The 23,460-nt window shown below is 37.0% G+C and overlaps 1 protein-coding gene across 2 annotated transcripts in view; it reads right to left on the minus strand.

The window, feature by feature from the left end:
• Positions 1 to 23,460, minus strand: part of CEP162 (centrosomal protein 162) — a 99,398-nt gene that overhangs the window by 31,655 nt on the left and 44,283 nt on the right. For both annotated transcript variants that reach the window (XM_029945007.1, XM_029945008.1), the window contains exons 13-21: positions 22,781 to 23,042; positions 15,332 to 15,465; positions 14,841 to 15,068; positions 14,171 to 14,311; positions 12,073 to 12,185; positions 10,346 to 10,451; positions 3,206 to 3,332; positions 2,043 to 2,206; positions 956 to 1,060 (exon numbers count right to left, since the gene is read on the minus strand). In XM_029945007.1, the coding sequence (XP_029800867.1) occupies positions 956 to 1,060; positions 2,043 to 2,206; positions 3,206 to 3,332; positions 10,346 to 10,451; positions 12,073 to 12,185; positions 14,171 to 14,311; positions 14,841 to 15,068; positions 15,332 to 15,465; positions 22,781 to 23,042 (1,380 nt within the window). The remainder of the gene's footprint in view (positions 1 to 955; positions 1,061 to 2,042; positions 2,207 to 3,205; positions 3,333 to 10,345; positions 10,452 to 12,072; positions 12,186 to 14,170; positions 14,312 to 14,840; positions 15,069 to 15,331; positions 15,466 to 22,780; positions 23,043 to 23,460) is intronic.

The following is a 23,460-nucleotide window of genomic DNA, read 5'->3' on the forward strand; positions in this document are numbered from 1 at the left end:
ATACCTCTGTCCTGTTCCTCTCCTGGCTTCTGAGCCAAATTACCAACTATACCTTTTACTGTTAGAACAGGTCCTGTAAAAGTAACAAACCTAATTTTTGTTTAGTTTTCCTTCTCTCAGAAAACTGGGGTAGTATTGTGCCCAGCGATGACCTCACAGTTTTGGGCTTGTGATGGAATAATGGCCTTACATTTAAGTTTCATGCCTTGACTATAGAATCATGCTCCCTTATGCACAGGGCTAAAAATCCTTATTTTGCTTTGAGTTATGAATACAAATGCTAAATTACAGAGTTTTAAAAACAGGAGCAAAAAGTTAATATTCCACCCCACAAACAACTACTTTAATGATAAAAATCTTTATCCTAATAAGCATTACTACATAATTTTTGAAAAGGTCTCCCAGCTACACCGACCATAAAATGAATATTTCTAAGCCTGACAGTGAGCAAGAACTCAAAACGAAGGCCAGCTTTTTGGGAGGCTAAATGTTCTATTTCCAGGGTGTTTTGCAACACTTCTCAAGCACTTCTAACACGTTCCCAATCTGAGGATCTCCTTTCCTGTACTCCTCTCTCACCAAACTTTTATCAGGAGAAGGAATCCTAACTCTATACCCATAGTTTTAAAATTCTGCTTCCTTCTTTCTAGATGTCTAACAGAGCTGGAATGCAAGATAACCTTCATCCATAGGTCTACCATCAAATGAGGCACAGCAGCCTAAAACTTCATGAATAAAGCCACAGACTATACAAAATGATACTATTTACTACTTTTATGACTGCCACTTTAAATATTATGTATCAAGTATATTTAAAGGCCAGTACTATATTAAAATAAATGAATAAAATAAGAATTTTCAGGTTGACTATATGTTGTAGGAACTACTGAAATAGCAGAAAACAAAAATGCTCTGTATAAAAAATACCTTATAAAAATATACCCTGAACACATACTTGTCGCTCTAGATCCTGAATTTTTTTGGCATCCGCTGCTTTCTCTTTTAAACGTATCTTCTGCTGAATAGATGGATTTCCAGATTCAGCTTTCAGTTTCTCAACCTATCAATAAGTAAAGAACATGTTAAGAAGCATATTTAAAACACACCAGAGAAGTACCAGGAAAGCAGCATAATGGCAGGTCATTCATTCATTTATTAATTCCCAGATAGGGTGCTGCGCTGGAGACCTGGAGGGCAAACACAATAAGCCAGGACCCCACGTTAACACGGCCTGTACTCCAATGCAGGAGACACACGATAAGCTAATAAATCAACAAGTAAATAAAATAACTTCAGAGAGTGACACATGCTATGAAGAAAATAAAACAAGGATGCCTGGGTGGCTCAGCTGGTTAAGCATCCAACTCTTGATTTCAGCTCAGGTCATAATCTCACAGTTCAAGAGACTGAGCCCTGTGGCGGGCTCTGTGCTGGCTGGCATTGCAGAGCCTGCTTGGGATTCTTTCTCTCCTTCTCTGTTCTTCCCCTGTTTGTGCACATGCCTGCATGTGCATGTTCTCTCTCTCTCAAAATAAATAAACACTTTAAAAAAAAAACAGAGGGAAAGAATGGAAAGAAAGGGTCAGAGTGGGGCAGGACTGGTAGCTCCATTAGACTGAGATCAGGAAAGGTCTTTCTAAGGAGTAGAATTTGGAGTAGACTTGAATGAGACATGGAAGAACTTAGGCCAGAGAAATCTAGACGAAGGCAACCCGTGGAATGAGCTTGGCATGTTCAAGAATCAGAGGGAGGTTTCATGTGGCTGCAGGACAGTGACTTGCAGAGTGTGACATGGATGAGCTGGAGAGGCAGGCAGAGTTCAGACCATACAGGGACCTGACAGGTTGTGATAAGGAGTTTAGATTTATTCTCAGTCTATTCTAAAACAGACTACACATCTATGAGCAAACCAAAACCCAAACTAACTATTTTAATTATAGTAGAGTTTATAGCATTGATTTAATCACACTTACAAGGCTAAGAAGAACTAACTGTTGAATAGGGTATATCTACAGAAATACATTCTGAAATGATCTTTTTACCTCCAGTTTGAGCTTCTCAATTTCTTCATTTGCTTCTTTAAGCCGAACTGCATCTTTATCCAGAAGTTCCTGATTTTCAGCATACCACTGTAATCTTTTTTGCAGGCGACTGATTTCTTGTTTGTGGGTTTCTTCTAAAACTTTTATTTCATATAATTTTTCACCTATAGGATGAAACTCCTATAAGATGAACTCCTGAACTTGATCATAATTTTCCAAAATATGGAAAAAAACTAAATTACATGAAAACCAATTCCAAGCTAACGAAAGCATATGAAAAAATAATAGGCAAAAAAAGTCTTCGCAAGGCAGTATCCAGTATATTAATAAAGAGAGATGAAGATTGTGTTCATAGTCAAACTCCTCAAATTCATAGCAAAGTTTGCTGTGTATAATTTTTTTTGATAAATCAATTGTTTTCCCACTGACTTTCATTATAAAAGCAAAGTCATTTCCATGGGACAATAAATGTTGGATCCAAGAGATAATAAACATGAAGAATTCCTATAACTGTATTAATAAATTGCAATGGGAAACATTAGAGAGTGTTTACCATTTAACACAACAAACATATGATGGGTATTTATTATTATACTCTATTTTACACATGAAGAGACTAAACATACTTTTCTTACAAACAGGTAAGGCTTTCCATTGTATATATCTGACAGTGAAGATCATATCACAGTGGAGAGACCTTACGAGGGCTCCTCTGATCTACTTTCCTAGTCCTGTGTTCTGCTCAGCTCCAGTCCCTGGTGGGGAATGTCACATTTATCCTTGTGTTTTCTATAAACGTAGTACAGTGTTATTTGTTCATTTGGCAAATACTTGAGAGCCTTTGTTTCAGACCCTGGGATAAAAAGGCAGACCAAATCCTCAGGAAGGTCACAGTCTAGTTAGGGTAACAGACATGAAAATGAATAGACATAAAATGCCACAAATTCAAACTAATCATTGATATTCTCTGATCCTGCAATTAGTCCTGCCAAAACCAATTAACCCACCTATTAATAACTAATTTTTTAAAGTTTCTAAAATTATAATATACTTCAAAAAATATTATTTTAATTCCTTAAGTAGCAATAACAACTGCTATACCTTAAATTCAAGATTAGAACAGTTATGAATATAAAGTAAACAGTTTCAGCTCAGCGTTTTACCTGTGGCATAAGCAATCTGATCTTTGGCTTGGTCTCTCTCTTTCTTCATTTTTTCCAAGTCTACTTCAAGAGCTTGTTTGTCTTGCTTCAGTCTTTTGATGTCTTCCAATAAATTGTTTTTTTCTTTCTTGATATTCAAAGAATTACAAAGGCAAATTACTTCTGGACACAAAAAGTTGTGGCGTAGGCTCTCTTTCACCCCATCTATCATAAATACTGCATACATATTTTTTATAAATACATACAATAAATATTCTATTAGTTTCACGTGCACATCATGGTGATTTGTTTTTTTTTTTTTACTATATGAAATAATCCCCACAGTAAGTCTATGATCTGTCATAAGTTATGATCTGTCATCACACAAAGTTATTATAATATTGACTATATTCCCTATGCTGTACATTATATCCATGTGTCTTATTTTATAACTAGTAGTTTATACTTGTTGATTCCCTTTACCTATCTCACCTGTCCTCCAGTCTCCCCACCCCTGCTTCTGGTAACCAACAGTTTGTTGTTTCCTGTACCTATCAGTCTCGTTTATTTCAGATACAAATGAAATTTTATGGTACTTGTTTTCTTATTTCACTTAGCATAATACCCTCAGATCCATCCATGCTGTCACAAATGGCAAGATCTCATCCTTTTTTATGGCTGAGAATATCCGGTACGTTTATCTATCATTGGATGCTTATGTTGCTTCCATATCTTGGGTATTTTATGCTTCAAGGAACATAGGGATGAATATCTCTTCAGATTGATGTTTCTGTCTTTTTTGGATTAATACCCAGAAGTGGAATTGCTGGGATATAGAATAATTCTATTTTTGATTTTTTGAGAATCCTTCATTCTGTTTTCCATATTGGCTGCACCAATTTACATTCCCACAAACAGTGTATAAGGGTTCCCTTTCCTCCACAACCTTGCCAACATTTGTTATTTTTTTCTTTTTGACAATAGCGAATCTGGCAGGTGAGGTGATATCTCATTGGGGTTCTGACTTGTATTTCCCTGATGATTAGAGATGTTCAGTATACTTTCATGTATCTGCTTGCCGTCTGTCATCTTCTTTGGAAAAATGTCTACTCAAGTCCTCTGGCTGTTTTAATCACGTTATTTGTGCTTTTGATGTTAATTTGTATAAATTCTTTATATAATTTGGATATTAACCTCTTATCCAATATATCACATACAAGTATCTTTTCCATTCTGTAGACTGCCTTTTCGTGTTGTTGATGGCTTCCTTTACTGTGCAAAAACTTTTTAGTTTAATATAATCCCATTTGTTTTAGATTCTGTTGGCTTTGCCTGAGGAGACTTGTTAAAAAAAAAAATGCTAAGATCAATATCCAAGAGCTTACTGCCTATGGTTTCTTTTGAGACTTTTAGGGTCTGGGGTCTTAGATTCAAATCTTTACTCCATTTTGAATTTATTTTTATATATGGTTTAAGACAGTAGTCCAGTTTCATTCTTTGGTGTGTATCTATCTGGTTTTCCCAACACTGTTTATTGAACAGACTATACTTTCCTCAATATATATTTTTGCCTGCTTTGTCTTGGACTGACTGACCACATATGTGTGGATATTTTCATGAGTTCTCTATTCAAGAGAGGAATTGTTTTAAAGAGATGGCGAGTGGGGGTGCCTGGGTGCCTCAGTCAGTTAAGTGTCTGACTCCAGCTCAGGTCATGATCTCACAGTCCGTGAGTTCGAGCCCCACGTCGGGCTCTGTGCTGGCAGCTCAGAGCCTGGAGTCTGCTTCGAATTCTGTATCTCCCTCTCTCTCTGCCCCTGCCCTGCTCACTCTGTGTCTCTGTCTCAAAATAAAATCAATGAATATATTAAAAAATTAAAATAAATAAATTCACAGGAACTTTGTTTTAAAAATAAATAAATAAATAAATAAAGAGATGGTGAGTTTTGCTCCTCTGTCTGAAATTCTTTGGTGGCTCCCATCTCTCTCAGGATAAATCCAAAGTCCTTACCATTAAGTTCAGTGTCAAGAAACCCATCCCTGCCCATGCCTCTGGGCGTATCTACTATAAATCTTCCTCTTCCCACTCCAATCCAGCATCAGAGACTTCTGGCTGTTATTTGAACATAACCAGCACATTCTCGCCCCAAGGTGCTTGTTTACTGTTTCCTCTGCCTTCAGTGCTCTGCCCCCAGACAGCCAGGTGGCTTACTCTCTTATCTCATCAGGATTTCTGCCCAAATGAAACCCCAGGAAGATCTTTCCTGATCATTCTAAAATAGAAACTTTATCCTAACCCCCAGATACGTTGCTCACTGAACTCATCATCACCTGACAAATGATTACTTGAAAGCAGAGCTTTATTTTACTCATCTTTGTATGAAAAAAAGCATGAAAAATGGCTGGCACATAAAAAAGGTTGACGGAATGCTCAAAATGCCCTACATTCATCACTACTCTCAACAGCCCCCATTCATCTTGACATAATTATCTGTATCCTTCAAAGATAGTTTAAATGAGGAGATTCCAGATACTCTCTTCCTCTATGTTCCCATAAACTTCTGTTGTACCTCTAGTACAGTATTTATTATTTTCTGTGTCATATGATATTGATTTGTGTACATATCTCTTCTCGTTATGCTGAGAATTCTATGGGAACTAAGACTGACTTATTACTAGTATACCTATATACTTTATGGCACTAAGCACACAGCTGGTACTCAATAAATGTTTATTGGACTGAACTTATAACTGCTAAAAAAAAAAAAAAAGAAAGAAAGAAAGAAACCCAAAAAAACCCTCTTGGACTCATAGCAGTGGATTTAGTATAATTAAGTTTCAAAATAAAGTAAATTCTGTATCTCCCTATATTATAATCCCAAATCCAGTCTTGTGAAGAAAATAAATCCATTCATTAAAGCCCTGTATAATCATGGTTTCTAACTGCATCACAGATGTAATGGCATAATTTCATTGTTCAATCTTCTTTGTGATCTTCTATAGATGTCTTTTCAGGAGAGCACTGAGTTTCAAGTATTCAAATGCTCAGGCATCTTTCTGCAAGTACCTTTTGTTTAATTAGTACAATCATTTAGAAATGCTCTCCGGTGGAGTCTACTTCATGGACTTAAGAGTTTTTGAATTCAAAGGAACTTTAAGCATCTTGAGTTCAGTCAAACACTTGACACTTAAACGGATGATACTCCATGCTTGCGTCCTTGCAGGGACTCAGGCTTCCCACCTTGAAGGCCAGTAGTGTCCCAGGTTAATCCTGTCGGCACAGGGTTTGGGGCTGGCTAGTACTTTCACTCCCTTGTAAGTTACAATGCAGACATTCAGAGAGGGTCTTTGCCTGCCTCTCTGGCATCGTCCTTACTTATCCACTTCTGCCTCAGAGGTCTCTGATCTGGAAAGGAACAAGTCCCTTCCTGATGCAAGGTTTATGCTTTTCTCCTGGCTATACCTTTGCCTAATGGCTGCTGCTTCTCTTTAGTTCTCAACTCTGTCAAAACTTTTTCAGAGTGTCTCCTAGACCACTGTTGACTAGTGCCTTACTCTCTGCCCCCCACACCCTTATTCTCCATTTTTATATTCTTCAAAGCAGATATTTCTATGTATATTGTTTCATTTGTTACCTTACTGTCTTCCCTACTAGAATATGTGTTCCTAGTGAGCAAGGTTTGTGCCTGTCTTGTTTACCTACTATACTTCCAATGCCAGGACAGGTGCCTGGCATGTGGCAGGTGCTTTAGAAAAGATGACTGAATGAGTAAGTCGTGGTCGGTGTCATTCTTCTTCCCACCTTGGAGTACTAAAAAGAAAGAGCTCAGAATCTTTACTTTTACTATGCTTCTATGTATGCTTTATAGAGAACCAACTCACATCTTAATACTATACTAAATGCTATTAATTTTAAGGTATGAATTAGACTGTACACAAGTATACTCAATATGAATATTACATTATAGATTCATCCCAGTATGAATTTTTGCTCAAAAACCATCTAAACCCAGAATACCATCACCAATGAAAATAAAAGATATATTTACATTCCATCTCACAGTATTTGCAGAAATAAAAACATCCCCAAAGTTTTTACTATTATCTCAAACTAACGCTTTTTTTTAGTTTCTTTTTAGGTTTTTCTTGCCTTTGGTAGTTTCACCATTAGGGGCCTAGATGGTAATTTTTACTTTATCCTGAGCAGGAATCACTGGGTTTCCTAAATTTGAGAATTCATCTCTTCTATTATTTCTGGGAAATTCTTAGCCATAAACTTTTAAAAATATTTAAATATATTTTAGCATTTCATATATCTGCTATTCTCCATTTTTAGTCTCTTTATATTATATGTCTATCCAATAATTCTATTGAGGTTCAAAAACTGCTGTTTATTAAATCATCCCATGCCTGCTCATTATGGATAGTTTCTCTGGGTTTTTGTAATTTTGCATTGTGAACATGTCATCCGCAGGTTTTTATCTGTAGAAACACTGGGTAAGCTGGGTTAAGAGTGTATACTTCTAGGAGCTGTTCTGCATTTGTTTTTTCTAGACACACTAGAGCTTCTCACTGACTGAGGACTACAGCATATGTTATATTTTTTTCAGTCGGGACATGAGTAACCTTGCAGGCAGCGTCAACTGAAATACTGTAACACAAATGAAGGCAGAACGGAAGACATTATATTGAGCGATCTGTAAAACACAGGCACTGAGAAGACTCTTTCCCTCTCCCTATCTGGAGATCAATTTAAGACAGAAACTTCTTATAAGAAAAGCTTCTTGACATCTCAGCCCCTTGTGAAGGTGGGTGGATTTTTTCCTAGTCCACTGTTACACTGAGGACATGGCTCTTTGGGTGTCCTGTCTCCACTTTGCTGCTAAAGCTCAAGCCCATGCCTACTGAACTGCTGGTCTAGCAGCAGATGCTTACTGGTCGGTTTTTATCCCTTCTTGTTTCTGGCCCCTAAGGAATTCTTATTTTCTTGAGAGCTTTTACATTATGGATTTACAAGATGTTTACTATATTTTGTCTGGCATTTTCTGATGTTTTTAGTGGCACTTTCAGTTTGCTATCTTTAGAAAAATATTTTCAAAATAGCACTTTTAAAAGGTTGCTAAATAACAGAATTTAAATAAAGCTAATGTTATGCTTGAAACCATACCATGTTTTTCCAAGCCTTTCCAAGCCTTCTTTTACTTTGCTAATTTTTGAGGCCTATTGATAAGGGAATTAGGGAGGGTCCAACCATTCATTCCTTCTTCTAACCTATCTGCCTAACTATCTACCTATCTAATCATGCTATACATGCATACATGTGCCTGAAGAAGGTTCCCTAATGGATTCAAACTTGAAGCTGCATTTTATATACTACAAAAACCTGTTAAACATCAGTTATTAAACTAGGGTATGTGTAGATTTCTACTTAATAAAGCTTTATATAATTTCTTGTTAAAAAGTGGTACGTAATTGGAATTTTTCTAATTCACACAATTCACCTTCATATATGTTTAGCTTCATGCTGCAGTTCTCAATGGGACAGACTGGAGAAAATTAACTGTCCTTCCACAAGGGACAAGTCTGGAAATGTGGCAGTGCTTTTGATTCTTATAATCACTGGTAGATGCTATAAGCATGTATTTTCTGGACACAGGGATGATAAAAATCATGTAATACATGGAACTGTTCTGCTTAAAATAGAATTAAACTGAACAAAATTCCCAAACTTGCCCCATTAATAAATACTGCTTTAGAAAACTGTAAGCCACCAAATGGCTGACAGACACATGAAAAGATACTCATCATTACTCATCATCAGGGAAATACCTCACACCAGTCAGAGTAGCTAAAATTAACAACTCAGGAAACAACTGATGTTAACGAGGATGCAGAGAAAAGGGAACCCTTTTGCACTGCTAGTTGGAATGCTGACTGGTGCAGCCACTCTGAAAAACAGTGTAGAGGATCCTCAAAAAATTAAAAATAGAACTACCCTATGACCCAGCAATAGCACTACTAGTTTATCCAAAGGATACAGGAGTGCTGATTCATAAGGGCCCACGTACCCAATGTTGATAGCAGTGCTATCAACAATAGCCAAATTACAGAAAGAGCCCAAATGAATGGATAAAGAAGATGTGATATATACATACAATGGGATACTACTTAGCAATGAAAAATGAATGAAATCTTCCCATTTGCCACACTGTAGATGGAACTGGATCCACCTTATGTATTGGTGTAATATGCTAAGTGTAAACAAATATGCTAAGTGAGATAAGTCAATCAGAGAAAGACAGATATCATAGGTTTTTACTCCTAAGTATAAATTGAGAAACGTAACAGGAGACCATGGGGGAAGGGGAAGAAAAAAATATATATATAGTTACAGAGAGGGAGACAAACCATAAGAGACCTTTAAATACAGAGAACAAATGGAGCATGAAAGGGAGTAGGGGGGTGGGAGATGCAGGGGAAATGGGTGATGGGCACTGAAGAGGGCACTAGTTAGTATTAGCAGTTTGATGTAAGTGCTGAATCACAGGACTCTAATCCCAAAGCCAAGAGCACACCATATATACTGTATGTTAGCTAACTTCACAATAAATTATATATAAAAAATAAATAAAATAAAACCTAAAAAAAATTGTAAGCCAAATCCTTTATAATTAAATTCAATAAAAATAAAGAAAAAAAATTACAGAGCAGCTGTTACAGTTTGCATCTGTGTTAGCTACATGAGACGCAAACATTTGTAGTCCCAGCCGTCTAGAAATGCACAGTCCACTGAAGACAGGTAAAAAACCAACTAACATTTTAAGGTGAATAGTCATCTTTAAGTTATTTTCCTATATAGGCTATACATTTCCAATAAGTAACTTGTTTGAAATAAAGTGTGCCTGCCCTAAGGAAGGTTATGCCTCCAACACTCCAGGTGACGAACGCTAGATGAGAAGCTGCCATCTAAAACCTGTGCTCTGTCGTGGTCTCCATATGAAAGTCACACATATATTAAATGCTAATTTTAGGTATGCCTTAATTTTTTAATGACATGAGACTTAGAATCTTTTTATCTATTCATAAATTACAAACAGATTTTTGGACACACATGCGCATTTTTATAGTAATCTATGAAGGTAAAATCCCTTTGAGGTTTACCTGTACCATCCGTAGCTCTGTTAACAGATCCGTAAAATTCTGGGTTTGGGTGGGCTCTGAATCTTCAACTACTTCAGACAGGAAACGACTTTTGTGCATCTTTTCTCTGATTTATATATAAAAAAAATTTTTTTAACAAAGTACTCCTTTCAATGCAAAATATATAATTCTTAATAAAAAAAAACTGATGGACATTGGAACTATGTGAGCCACTGAAGAGAAAAAAATTGTTTATTCTAACGATTAAAGTATTAAAATGCTAAAAGTATATTTTGAAATGTTTGTTTAATTTAAAGAATTGAAATCCCAACGCCTTGCTTTATTTATAAAATAAAAAATATTTTCTCCTAATTCTCAGAGGAAAAAACCCTATGTCCCAGAAAGATGTGCTGCATTTTTCCCCTGGTGGGGTGTCCTCCTTGCCACATCATTCTAGACTCCTTTCTAAGAAACATAAATTGCCAATTATACACATGGAGACTGACAAAACCAGTCTATTATCTAAAGATAGAATCAATTTTTCTGTTTTTCCAGAAACATTACACAAGGAGTTTAGGAAATCTATATAAGATCATGCAATCCTAAAACAATAACGAAACCATCTATTTCATTGTGAAAGTTCATTTAAAGTTTCAATTTGGGATTCGGGAATAGATCTCTTTTAAAAGCCAGGCAGAAGAAGATGTGGTATTTTAAAACACTTGTATTGAAGCATTTGGAAAGAAATCAGATATAATGCTTTCACGTATCAGAACTGTGCAGATTATCACAAAAGGCTTGGGGTCATACATTCATGTCCTAAGAGGTTTCTTCTAATAGCAGTCCTATCTGGGTAATTAGGTGTTTATATGAAGTGACACAAAACCATTAGTCATTTCCTAAAAGAAGACAGTACCCTAATTTGCCCATGTTTGTGAGCTTTTTCACTTAATATGTTAAAGCTGGAGGTAGTAGTATCCAAAGGATCTTATCATCTGAAATATGATTCCCAAGTAGGTGCTGGTGCTCCATCAGACCTGCCATGCTGAACGCAGGTTAGTAAAAACCCACTAGGTCCCCTTTTCCAGAGCAGCCCCTGCCGGCTGGCCTGGAGGATATCCCCACTCCCTTCCCAGAGCACCCCTTACTTAGCCAGTGGCGACTAGTTTGAAGGTAGGAAAGCCCGCTCCTCTTGCCTCAAATGGGACCTACTCTGTGGTACAATCTGTTCTTCCGAGCTTTCTGGGAGAAGAGAACGAAGCCAGTCTCTGGCTAAGACCACATTCTTACTTACCATCCCCCCCCTCATCCCCCCAATCTTGCTTTGCTTGCTCCCCTTCTCCTGAGAGTTATCCACCCAGAAATCACCTCCATAAGGGTCCCTACCTCAGGCTCCACTTCTGTAGACCTGACTTAAGCATTAAGTGATACTGTGTCATAGTTTTAGTATTATTAACCACACGGTTCTTTAGGATATGGTTAAGCATCTCAGGCTCAATGATTGATCGAGATGAAAACTATATACCCAATTTCCTAAAACTGATATAAAACTCAAATATGAGTATGCTGAAAATACTAAAGTATATACTTTGGAAAAATACATTGACTATTAAAACTATCAAAGTTATGAACTATAAATCAATGTAAAATTTTTTTGGTTCTAAGTAAAAATGTATTATTAATATAACAATAAAATGCTTAGAAATAGTCTAAGTATAATTGATTTTGAGAATTCAGAAAGGACTCACTTTAAGGAAGCTAACTCGCTGAATAAACTCTGGTTTTCCTTGAACATTCGCTCCTCATTTTTCTTGTTTTGTTCTTGCAGATCTTTCACTTGATTATATAATCGTTCATTTTCCTTTTCATAAACAGAAAATTATATTTTAGTTAAAAGTCATTAGTACTTACATAGCAAGTATATATGCTCACAACAGGCACATCCTTTAAGCATTTAAAAATTTTTTTTTAATTTTTATTTTTGAGAGCAAGAAAGAGAGACAGAGCACAAGTCGGGGAGAGGCAGAAGGAAAGGGAGACACAGAATCTGAAGCAGGCTTCAGGCTCCGAGCTGCCAGCACAGAGCCCGATGTGGGACTTGAATCCACGAACTGTGAGATCATGACCTAAGCCGAAGTTGGAAGCTTAACTGACTGAGCCACCTAGGTGTCCCGCCTTAAGCATTTTTAAAGTCTTTTAAATTTTTTCAGTTTTTGAGTAAGCAACACCTCTTTAAAAACTCTTTATGTTATCTCAGAAGAAAACCTGTTACCTGAAAACAATTCTTACCAAAATGCTTACTTGGAAAAAAAAAGAGGTACAAAAACTCTCAAAGCCAAAGATCTTAAAGTCAGGATAAGGCACCGTATTTCACAGAAGTGGGTGAGCGGCTCCAGGAATAACATCTCAGCTGTGAGGACCAGGGGCAGAAAGGCCCACTGGGACTGTCTGCATCCTCTTTTTTCTGTTTCTATCCTGGCTTCCTGCATGAGGTAACTGGATATAGATAGCTATGATGGGCTTACATGCTTGTTTCTGGAACTTTCTGTGAGCAGGGAGTTAGAGATCAGGTGTTTCTAAAAGCATAAGGACAAGGCTGAGCAGAGACCAGGCCCAGTTCTCCACCAGCCTTGGACTAAAGAGTGACTCAAACAGTGAGATCAGAGGGAGAAAGTACCAATCTGTGTTTAGGTGCTGTGGCCTAAAAACTTTTTAAAATTAAGAATATGATGAAAACCAAGAATCTTTGAGGATCTAATAAAACCATGTACTGTCTCACCATGTCTGGCCTAGTGCCTGGTAGATGGTCCATGCCTAAATACCAGCAATTTAATGTACATGGATTCATACGTTTTGTGCTATCTTTATGGGAGAAGGTAACCAGCACCCTTCTGGGACTCTGAAATCCTGTGTGCTCTACACAGCCAAGATGAGAATGGCAGGCAAAGGATTTGGAAGGTTCTCTCTAACTCCAGGGCAGAATGGCCTCCGGAACCAGAACTATTTCATTTATAGGAAATGTTGTGATCACCGGTGTGACAATGCTTTCTCTGGATGTTCTCAGATAACAATGCTTGCTATTGACAGGCCTGATGCTTAAAGGTCAGAAGAGAAAAAGGTAATGAGAGAAACAGAAGGGGAGGGAAATAAGAGAAAAGAAGGGGAGGACACTAAGATGAAGTTTTATGCTGGAGATCACTAAACCTGTCCTGGCTGACTGGCTGGTCAACATCACCAAGACACACATGGCAAGTATCTGCCTTCTGCAGGACTCACAGATTTTTTCTCATTTAATTCAAATTTTTTCACTCAGCACGCTGGCAAGTAATTTCAGGTTTGTATTTCTGAATATAATATCAAAACTAGTCAATACAATCTACTGGAAAGCATGACAGAAAACTAAAAAATAGGGCAGTGTCTAAGGAATATGGCTATTAAAAATAGTAACAGGTGACATTCACTAACTGGTTAGTATGTGCCAGGCACTGACAGGTTGGTTTGCATTCCTTATTTTAATTTCACAACCATCATGAGGCAGCTGCTATTATTACCATCCCATTTCAAGGACGAGGAAACTGGCTCAGAGAGGTGAAGTGATCTGCCCAAGGCTGCACAGCAGGTGGGGGGGCAAAGGCTAACATTGGACTCTCTGAACCCAGAACCCATGCTTTTAACTACTTTAATTATACCCATTAAAAATGTTCAGACTCGTCAAATTATTGCTTTCTCATATTTGCCAGAATTCCTATTACCTGATACATGAGCACAGAAATATTTTAATATGTCTTACTTTTACAATTAAAGGATCTCAAGAACAAATTCACAAAGTGCTAAAAATCCCCACACCTGTTGATATCCTTGAAGAAGTGTCTCTTGTTCTTGTATTTCTTTTTGAATTTGCTTCAATTTTTCGTCAGTGACAGGATCAGCTGTTTCTCCAAAATGTAACCATCTTTGCTTTTTGTTTGTTTCTTCAAAGCTACTCAACTTTGAGAAAATAGACATTTTATTTAGGCAAAGAAATGATCAAGTGGGAAATGAGGAAGAAGAAAAGAAAACATGTAATGCATATATATAAAACTGTCCCGTAACCACAATGGAATTAACACTAATTACAGTTAGATCATCACAGGGACATTTTTGCCGACAGTTCTGGTGATGAAAGTAACTCAGAAATGCTACAGTGTCATTTTCGGAATCTCGGCCCTTCCATAGCAGTTCTTTCTGAAACCGTCTTCTTTGAAGGTCAGAGTGAACTAAGGGATTTGTTCTCAGAAAGAACTGCTAACAGAAGAAAATTATCAAAATGGGCCAATTTAAATTTTTATTTTTTTCCCCAGTGGGTTCGATTTAGGCTCTGCTGTGAGGAGGCAGTCTTCAGAACCCTATTCATATTTTATACAGCAAACTCATCAAGTCAAACAGCCGCAGGAAAAAAGGATGACAAGGCACTTCACAGGGAGTAAAAGTTCTTTTTTAATCAATGAAAGGAGAAACAGGACAATGTGTCTAGTACCTTGGATTGAAGAATATAATTGTCTTGATTTAGTTTGAAGAGTTCCTTTTCCTGTTGTCTCCTTAGTTCTTCCATCTTATTTTCCAGCTCTCTCTCTTTTTCTGAGAACGTAACTTTAATTTGCTCAATTAGGGCTTGCGCACCCCTCCATTTTTCCTCTGCTTCCTGAACTCTTTTACACATAATCAACTCTGTCTCCTTGTTCCCATCACAATATCCTGAAGAATCCTTTTAAGGAGAAGCATTACTTCATTACAGTATATTTACATAGTAGATTGGAACATAGGTGGTTAGGGAAAAATACCACCATGAATAAAAATGACATGGTTAACAATGTTCTACCTTATAAGGAAATCAATAAATGTTCGGTAAGATTAGAACATCACTCTTGATGCAAAAGAAATTTCACATATTTCATTATTTATAATTGAGTTTTAATATTATAGAACAGAAAAAAAATTAAGAATGTGATTTTGAAATTCAATACCTACATTCTGAAACTGAACACTGTGATCAGTTTCTGCAGAATCTTCAGACTTTGTACAAACGGCCAGGCAACTTTCAGTTTTGGGAGCTGGTTTACCCAGAGCTGCAGGCTTGATGACTTTGGTTCCAGATAAGATTTCTGAATATGGCAAACGATAGACAAAAGCACCACAAATGCAAACAAAGTTGAATGTTTATTCGGCAATTATGTAACAGTAAGTATAATAAATGGGAACACTAAGATAAATTAGGATCTAAAAACAGGCTGAGGTGCAGCACCAGAGCACAGCTGTTTCACTGCACTCAGAACCACGGCCCATAATCAACATTTCACTCGATTTGACAGAGACGGCTCACCGACCCAGGATTCGTGTCAAATGATAAATGGAGCTAAAAAATGTGAGGAGAATGTGGACAGGGATAATTTCAGGCCTTACTAATTTTAAATAAATTATTCTTTTAAATAGCTGCAGCAATAATAGTATCTAAATGATGAATCAAAGAGCAACTGATAACTTTATGAAGGATTTTAGTTCAGATTAAGTGTGCTCTCAAAGCATACTTTTCATAAAATAATGTGTATCAAGATACAGTATCAATGGAATAATATACATTACATGGAAACTTTACAATGGCTAGTCTAAATTTGATTTAAAAATAAAATTATATTATTATAATACTGCTATAAAACCCTGATAATATATATTAAATTTTTAAAAATGTGATTGATATATATTTTGGTTAAAATTTTGGTTATTTTAAGGTACTTTGTAAATCCCCAAACAGTAGGAATAATTCTAAGGCCAATAAATTATTCAATTAATAATTAGAAAACATTCATGAGAAATACCTGGAAGAGAGTTTGAGGTCTATACAGGTTCTGAGCTGAACAGTCAGTAAAAATTTATCTGCCTTAGAGGTAAATGAAGAATTTGAAATTTGTATTTTTAAATATAATTTCTTCAAGATGCTAACTTTTTAAATATAAAGTTTACTTTCTCATTAAAAGTGAAATACATGGTTATTGAAGATTTGGAAAATACAGAAGAGTCAAAAGAAAAAACAAATCACGAATGTACCTCTTTTTTCCAGGCATGCAGGTTTTCCTTATAGAGTAGTAGTCATATTCAGTTGGACTATCTGATGGAGAAGGTTTTGCTGGAGAAATTTCCTAAAGTGTTCCCAAAGAAACTGAGTCATTGTAAAAGCTGGCACTCATCCTTCCAGGTCACGGGAGGTCCACTGATGTGGCCAATGAATGGAGTGTGACCTTCTAGGACTGTCATTCTCCCTAGGAAGTGACAGCTAAGAGTGACAGGTGACTCTTATTCAAGTTGTAGTCATCCAGGGCTTTTATACCAGAATTCTGTCTTCCTGAGTTCTTAAATATGACTTCTCTAAGTAATTATGTTCAGTAATGGTACACAGACATATCTTTTCTTAATATGACAGAAAATTCGCTTGGATATAAAATTCAAATGTGAAAACACTGCAGAATTTGGACCTCATAAACCGTTCTTGAAAAAATAATGGATTAAGAAAATTTAGTCAAATAAGAAATCAACCATCATAATTCCAGAATGAAGAAATTATGGCTAAGAGACCTGTGAAAAGCATTCCTTCTCTTTAATAACCAGAACCAAGATCTAAGCTCAAAAGCTAAGGGTGCTGCAGGAGAGAATAAATATATTTTAGATAAGTAAAGATGAAATCAACAAAAATGAGTAGAAGGCATGTGAGTGGGAGATGTAAGAGTTTTACTACCTTTTATAAACATAGAAGGGAAAACTGATAATGCATAAAATTAAAAATGCACTTAAAAACAGCATGATTTTGGCAACATGTGAGCAGTTTTCAAAATCTATTTTCTTAAAGGGAACTTTTGGGATATATTTCCTAGGATGAAGTTTCATTTTCTTCCTGCCAATTTAAGAAAAACTAAATTTAATATTTAACTTAAAAAGAACTGATAAAGAGTGATCCTGTTCTTATAAAATGTTTTGTCCATTTAGCTACATGTCTGCCTCTCTCCTTCCATCTACCCATCTCTGCTTCCTTCTGTCTGTATAAGGACATACACAGGAGAAGCATGAAATGATGCTAACCCAGTGTGACACTAGCTGTTTCTTGCTGTGATTGCTTTTTTACTTTTCTGTATTTTTGAATTTAAATAATGAGCAACTATTCCTTTTATAATGAGAAACTTATGAGTCTAAAAATAAAAACATAGATTAACAGCCAAAGAAAAATAATTAAGAATAAAAAGGAAAACAACCACACGGCAGGTACTGCTAATTGCCAATCTCTTCTTCCTCCCTATTAATAGAAACTTCCCTATTAATTTTGCTCAGGGCAGCAAAGTAGCCAGTTGAAAACACTCATCTCCCTAAACTCCAAGTAACTGGGGATTACCACAAGATCAAAATGCAGGCTAATAAGATGAAAGCAAAAGTTCCTTAAATGGGGCTTCCAGAAAAGTCACTACTTTCTTGATTAAGAAGTGGAGGATTTAACTGCCATGGACCTTTTACCTTTCACCTTTCCTCCTAACATGGTCTGGAGGCTGAATAGCCATCTTATGACAATGAAGACAAAAGTCACAGAGAAAGGATTTTGCAGCACGAAACAGAAAGGGGTCTCGTTTCTCACACAGTGGCACTAGCTCTGAACTGCCTGTCCCTGGGTTCATTTTACACAAAGAAAAGAAACTCTGAGTAAGCCCCAGCAGCTAGCTTATTTTTTCTTCTTAACCAATGTTGATTCTAAGTGCATTTTCTAGACTTTCTGTACACTAGAGTCAGCTTGTTGGAGAGCCCAACCTGTGACAAGTAATGATCATCCAAAGGAATTGAAATTCTTCTGAATAAAAGTAAAATTGCTCTGAGGGAATTTTACAAGAAAAAGAGATAAAAAGGATATCACAGTTAATGGTCTAATAAAAAAGAGTAACAGTATAAAAATGGACAGTCATGATTTATCATTGTACTCTAATATAAATTTTAGTGTTTTATTTTTATTTTGGCAGTCACAAATACTCTAAAATTTTGAAATAGGAAAAAATATTCATAAAAATACTGTTGTTTTCATCTATCAACCTCTACATCATGCCCCTCGTTTCTTTTCCATCAACTGTGACATTACTTCTGTCTTCATTCTTAGTAATTCAATATACTCATAGGTGATCCTGTCAACCCCTGGCTTTGGGTCCTTATACTGAACCTCTCCCCCTCACCTACTCACTTCCATTGGTATACTCTAGGCCTTTTCTATTACCAGGAACACAATCACTCCTGATCTCAGTCTTAGGCATTTACTCTCTATTAATCCTATCTTCCACTTCATGCCCTCTGGTACCTGGACTCCAACAATCGCTAGATTCCTAGATTCCATTACTTCTCTACTCAAGGACTCACAGTCAGTTGATCCTGTTTCACACTTTACGACACCCTTCGATTTCCTTTCTTCCTTCCTTACTCAACTTGAATTCCATATACACCACTGGCCTCATCTTGCTCCTCTCTCCATACAGTGCACTCATTAGGCAGAAACCACTCTTCTTGGTAAATCCAACTATATGACTACCCAATACCTGTAGTCATGCAGCAAAACATGGACATGCACACTCACACAAACACGCTGCCTGACTCAACTTAACTCCATAAGTACTAATGACAAGAGAACTCTGCTGGCAGTTTTGTCTTCCATGGTGGCTATTTCACATCTTCTCTCCTCCAGCACTCCTACCCCATCCTCAATGCTAGCTAATGATGTTTTATTTCTTAAAGAAATGGAAGCAATCAAAAGAAATCATCCACACTCTTTCGCCATGTCTACCCACCCACCAGCATCTGTGCCTATATCTTCTCTCTTCCCGTCTGTTTCCATAGATGAACTGTCCATGCCTCTCCCTAGAGCCACCCCTTCCACTGAATACTAGATTCCATGACAGCTCCTCTACTCACGGACTTTGCTGCAGCAGTTCTTCTTCTCTCAGTCATAAATCCACTGACTCTTTCCAAGAAGCATAACCATCTACGAGACATATTATTTCCTACCATTTTTACATATATTTAAAAAAGCAAAACAAAAAGCTTTTCTTCACTCCACCTCCTATGCTAGTTATACCCCCATTTTTTCCTGCCTTTTACACTCTTTGCTCCGGGGTAGTCTATAAATTAAGTATCCAATTCCATTTCTCATAATCCTTCCTATTTTCATTCAACTTGCCTTTTATAGCCACATATCCATGGAAACTGTCCAGTTTACTGATGACCTCCTCCTTGCTAAACCCAAAGGTCAGGGCCAGTTTCTACTTTCCTTTATCTCTCAGTAGCACCTGATAGAGAAATAAATTCTCCTTTCTTCAGTCAGCTTTTAGGATCCCATATGTTCGGGTTTCCTCCACTCTCACTCTACTCTCTTTGCAGGTTACTCCTCTTCTCCCTGGCATCTTAAGATTAGCTCAGGGCTCAGGCCTTGGTTTGCTTTTTTTTCTATAACAATGCTCACTCTCTTGATAATCTTTGTCAGTCTCATGTTTTAAAAACCAGCTGTATTGGTTTTAATAATAACTCCCAAGTATATCTGCTGTCCACACCTCCCTCTTGTAGTCTAGACTTTTCTATCTAATTGGCTCTTTGTTGTCTCCAGTTGCATGTAGAATGGTCATTTCAAAATGTTACTTCAATAACTATACTCTTGATCTTCCTTCCACCCCCAAATCTACTCTACAAAAGCCTTCTCCATCCCTGCTGGACAGTGTATCTATTTTTCCAGTTACTCAAGCCAAAAATTTTGGCATCATTCAGAACTCCTCCTTCACAACCCCAAACCAATCTTTTAGATTTTTGGTTCTATATTCCAAATATATCCTTACTCAACCACTTCTCATTACTTCCACTGCCATCACTCTGGTTTGACCCCATCACTTCTAGCCTAGACTCCTAAAATTGCCTTCTCACTGGTTTCTGTGTTTCTTCCCATGCCCTGTATGCTAGGTGAATGTATTTATATGTATATGACCTATAACACAGCAGCCAGAGAAATCTGTCTGAAGATGTCAGATGAGGTTATTCTCATGCCAAAGCTTTTCAGCTGCTCACCTGTTTACTCAGAGTAAAAGTCTAAGTCTTTAAAATGCCTTAGAAAAATTAATACATGCCTGCACTTTTGACTGCCTGATCTCATCTACTACTACCCTCTTTACTCACTCTGCCCTCGTGATACGAGCTTCTAGGCTATTCCTTTAACATGCCAGATATTCTTTCCTACTTTAAGAGTTCTGCAAGTAGGGGCGCCTGGGTGGCTCAGTCAGTTAAATGTCTGGCTTCAGCTCAGGCCATGATCTCACAGTTTGTGGGTTTGAGCCCCGTGTCGGGCTCTGTGCTGACAGCTAGCTCAGAGCCTGGAGCCTGTTTCAGATTCTGTGTCTCCCTCTCTCTCTGACCTTCCCCTGCTCGTGCTGTCTCTCTCTGTCTCTCAAAAATAATAAATAAATAAATAAATAAATAAATAAATAAATAAAAAGACTTCTGCAAGTCTTTAAGACTTTATTCACCTTTCTGGAATAAGCTTCCCCAGATATCCACATGACCAATACTCTTATCTCCTACAAGTCTTTGTTCAGTGGCTCTTTCTCAATGAGACCTAGTCTATCCTATTTAAAATTGTGACCTGCTGCACTCCACCAGACACTCTTGCTCTACTTCTTACTTTTCCTTAGCATGTAACATCATTTACTTATTTATTATTCTTACTATTAAATGTCTCTCCTTATCAGATGAAAGTTTCACAAAGATGGGGGAGGGGAAGTATCTATCAATTTTGTTTACTGAGGTAGCCCAAGGGCCTAGTAGTGCCTGGGCCAAAGTAGGTGCTTCAAAAACATTTGTTAAATGAATTAATCTACATAAAATAAACTTCAAAAGTGTTGGAGATCAATTTATCTAAAACAAATAGAATAGAATGAATAATGTTAAAAGCCAAATAGCATTTTCCTGCTCCCAAAAGTATAACACGAATACTCCTAAACATGAATGAAAAATTTTCACTCTTCTCTTATTCATACTAAAATTTGAAAATGTTCCAAGTGTTTTTCTTTTAATATTAAGCACAAAATCCAATGAGTGGTTATTTATTAGTGACAAGTAGATGACATCACAAGCTGATGTTCCACAGAAAAGAGAAAGTAAGAGAATACAAAAGACTTTGTAGGAAAAGGAACTGGAGGTCCACAGGTTAAGAAGAGGAGAAAAAGGGGATGCCTGGGTGCTCAGTAGGTTGAGTGTCCGTCCGGCTTCTGCTCAGGTCATGATCTCGCGTTTCGTGGGTTCAAGCCCTGCATCAGGCTCGGTGCTGACAGCTCAGAGCCTGGAGCCTGTCTTCAGATTCTGTGTCTCCCTCTCTGTCTGACCCTCCCCTGCTCATGATGTCTCTCTCAAAAATAAATAAAACATTAAAAAAAATAGGAGGAAAGGATGCTTGTATTAATCCTACAGAATCATACTCCTGCCTCTCCAGAGTAACTACCTCCTGCTGCTCTTCTCCTTTACTCTCACCTAAGTCAGCCTGGGCCTTCTTTTCCATCTGAGGTGCACAGGTTGCTGCAGCAAACACATATACACAAAGGCAGGAGAGAGTCTACTGAATGTCTAAAGAATTTAAAATACAGTCAAAGTGGTCCTGGCGTTAACAGTCTTAGGGAAAAGCAAGGAAAGACACTTTAAGCTAGAAATGAATTTTCCAGTGAGGACAGTTCTCCTCATGACAACCATCACCATATAACAATGACGAAACTGATCACCTACTAAATTGAATCATAAAGGAAAGGACAAAATGCTTCTGGCTCCATTGCTCCCCTTTCCTCACTGGAGTTTAAAGGCAGCAGAAATGTTGTTTTGATATGAACACCTCTGTTTCTTTTAATAGCTACATAGGTTTCTAAATTGAAAATTACCCTTTCCTACTGTCAATGTAAAATGACTGCATTAGGAAATAACTAACAGAGGCACTGCAGTACATAAAAACATGCATTATGTAATAATAAAACATCCTGCCTGTCTCAATCTATATGGAACTAATATCCAAATAATCTCTATATCTACTTTTGTTTGTAGGTTGCCATTTGCATTCTGAATTTGTAGGTCTTCTCTGGTAAACAATGGATATTCCAAAGTCAACCAGGTGAGGATGAGTTTGACCCTCCTTCCTATCTTCTATTCTATCTTCTATTCATTTCCCATATTTCCTAAGTGTCATTCTGGAAAGCTAAAAGCTAAGGACCAAAACTCCCTGTAAACTGAAGCTTTCAGTGTGGAATATATTATCTTAAGATTAATTTTTTCTATGAAAAGGAAAGTTCACAGAAGGAGAGAAATAAGGAAAGTAGAGAACAAGGAACATAAAATAATACACTATACGCACAGAACTATAATATGAAAAGAGCATATGATTACCTTTTTTCCTAGCTTGATTTGCAGTAGGGATGGATCTCAAGGCTTTACTCTTCATAATGTCCTTTGAAGTTTTCTTTTCAAGAGTAGAAAAAGTCTTGAATGGCGAACTGGGTTTGCCATAGCCTGAGCTCCTAACCGATGCATATAATCCACTTTGGGCTTTTCTTTTCAGTAAAGGAGGTGCACTTCTGGCCTTCTTATATGGTTCAAGTTTACCAGTTACAGCCCCTTCTTCGCCAGAACTGAGTTGAGATCTAAAAGTCTGCACACAAGTAGAAACTTTTTAGGATGTAAATTAACTTCAACTACAGATGTAAACAAATTTAACAGACAGCAAAACCATAGTGATTACTAGATAATTGTCTGTAGAAGGCAAACTACTACACATTAGAATTCTCAAAGTCTAACTCTGCAGAATTTTAGTATTTGGAAGCACATCTTCAAAGTCAGGAGTAAAACAAAGCAACACATTAAACCAAAATAAGCTTGCCAGAAAGCAAGATGTGTAGTTACTAGAATTAAGATAGAGGAGAGCAGAGAGGAATATATTTTGAAACGACATAAAACTTATCTTTATTCCCCGAGAATTCTCAAGATAAAAATTTATTAATACCCTGCCTTATTCCACAAAAAACTTCAAATGGTTTATGGTAAATATATAACCTCCAAACCATAAAAGT

The sequence above is a fragment of the Suricata suricatta genome, chromosome 7, assembly GCF_006229205.1.
Source record: "Suricata suricatta isolate VVHF042 chromosome 7, meerkat_22Aug2017_6uvM2_HiC, whole genome shotgun sequence".
Lineage (NCBI taxonomy): Eukaryota > Metazoa > Chordata > Mammalia > Carnivora > Herpestidae > Suricata > Suricata suricatta.